The sequence below is a fragment of the Eufriesea mexicana genome, unplaced genomic scaffold (genome assembly GCF_001483705.2).
Source record: "Eufriesea mexicana isolate 0111107269 unplaced genomic scaffold, ASM148370v2 C37622962, whole genome shotgun sequence".
Lineage (NCBI taxonomy): Eukaryota > Metazoa > Arthropoda > Insecta > Hymenoptera > Apidae > Eufriesea > Eufriesea mexicana.
Window position 1 is genome coordinate 1 of NW_017092990.1, and position 615 is coordinate 615.

The window sequence follows — 615 nt, forward strand, 5'->3', positions numbered from 1 at the left end:
CAAACCTAATCGAGTAAAGAGAGTCGCGAGGATTTTCCACTTACGCTAATTCCCGTGACCAGTATATCGTTCCGACAGTTCTCAGCCGTGTCATGCGTGCACCTGTGTCCGTCGACGCACCAGTCGCAGGGGAAGCTGGACGATACGCACTTGGTGCACGAGCTGTAGGTGTTGCAATCGAAGAAGGTGAAATTGGTGTTGACGAGATCAGGCCCGTTCGTCATCCTGACTGAAAGTTTCGCGGTGAAATGATGCTGTCCTGCTGGTATGGACGGTAGCAGATCGGTTCTAGGCGTGGTGCAGTTCACTCCGAAAGATTTTCTCGACGCGTTCGTGATCAGGGTCTTGTCCAAGGTGGAGAACGCGCAGAGAAAGTGGCCAGGGAGGGTAGGTAGGTTCTCGATGACCAACTCCAGGGTTCTGGCGGTCGTGCGTTGCAATTGATCCGGTGTGACGAGCGTGATGGCCGTGCATTTACCGCTTTTGTAAGAGATCCAATAGAGTGGATCCTTAGCGGCGTCTTGACAGTCCCTACGTAGGTTGCATTTGTTTTCCAGCGAACACCAGCCACAGTACGGGTCCTTGGCGCCCAGGCAGTCCAGGCATGTCTTGTAC

General features: G+C 53.8%; 1 protein-coding gene across 1 annotated transcript; it reads right to left on the bottom strand.

The window, feature by feature from the left end:
- Positions 1 to 5: 5 nt before the first annotated feature.
- LOC108554751 (plexin-B-like) lies at positions 6 to 608 on the bottom strand (the record flags this gene model as incomplete). Its single annotated transcript, XM_017910121.1, has 1 exon — positions 6 to 608. A coding segment is annotated over one exon (603 nt), but the record flags the coding sequence as incomplete, so codon positions are not given.
- Between the last annotated feature and the right edge of the window lie 7 nt (positions 609 to 615).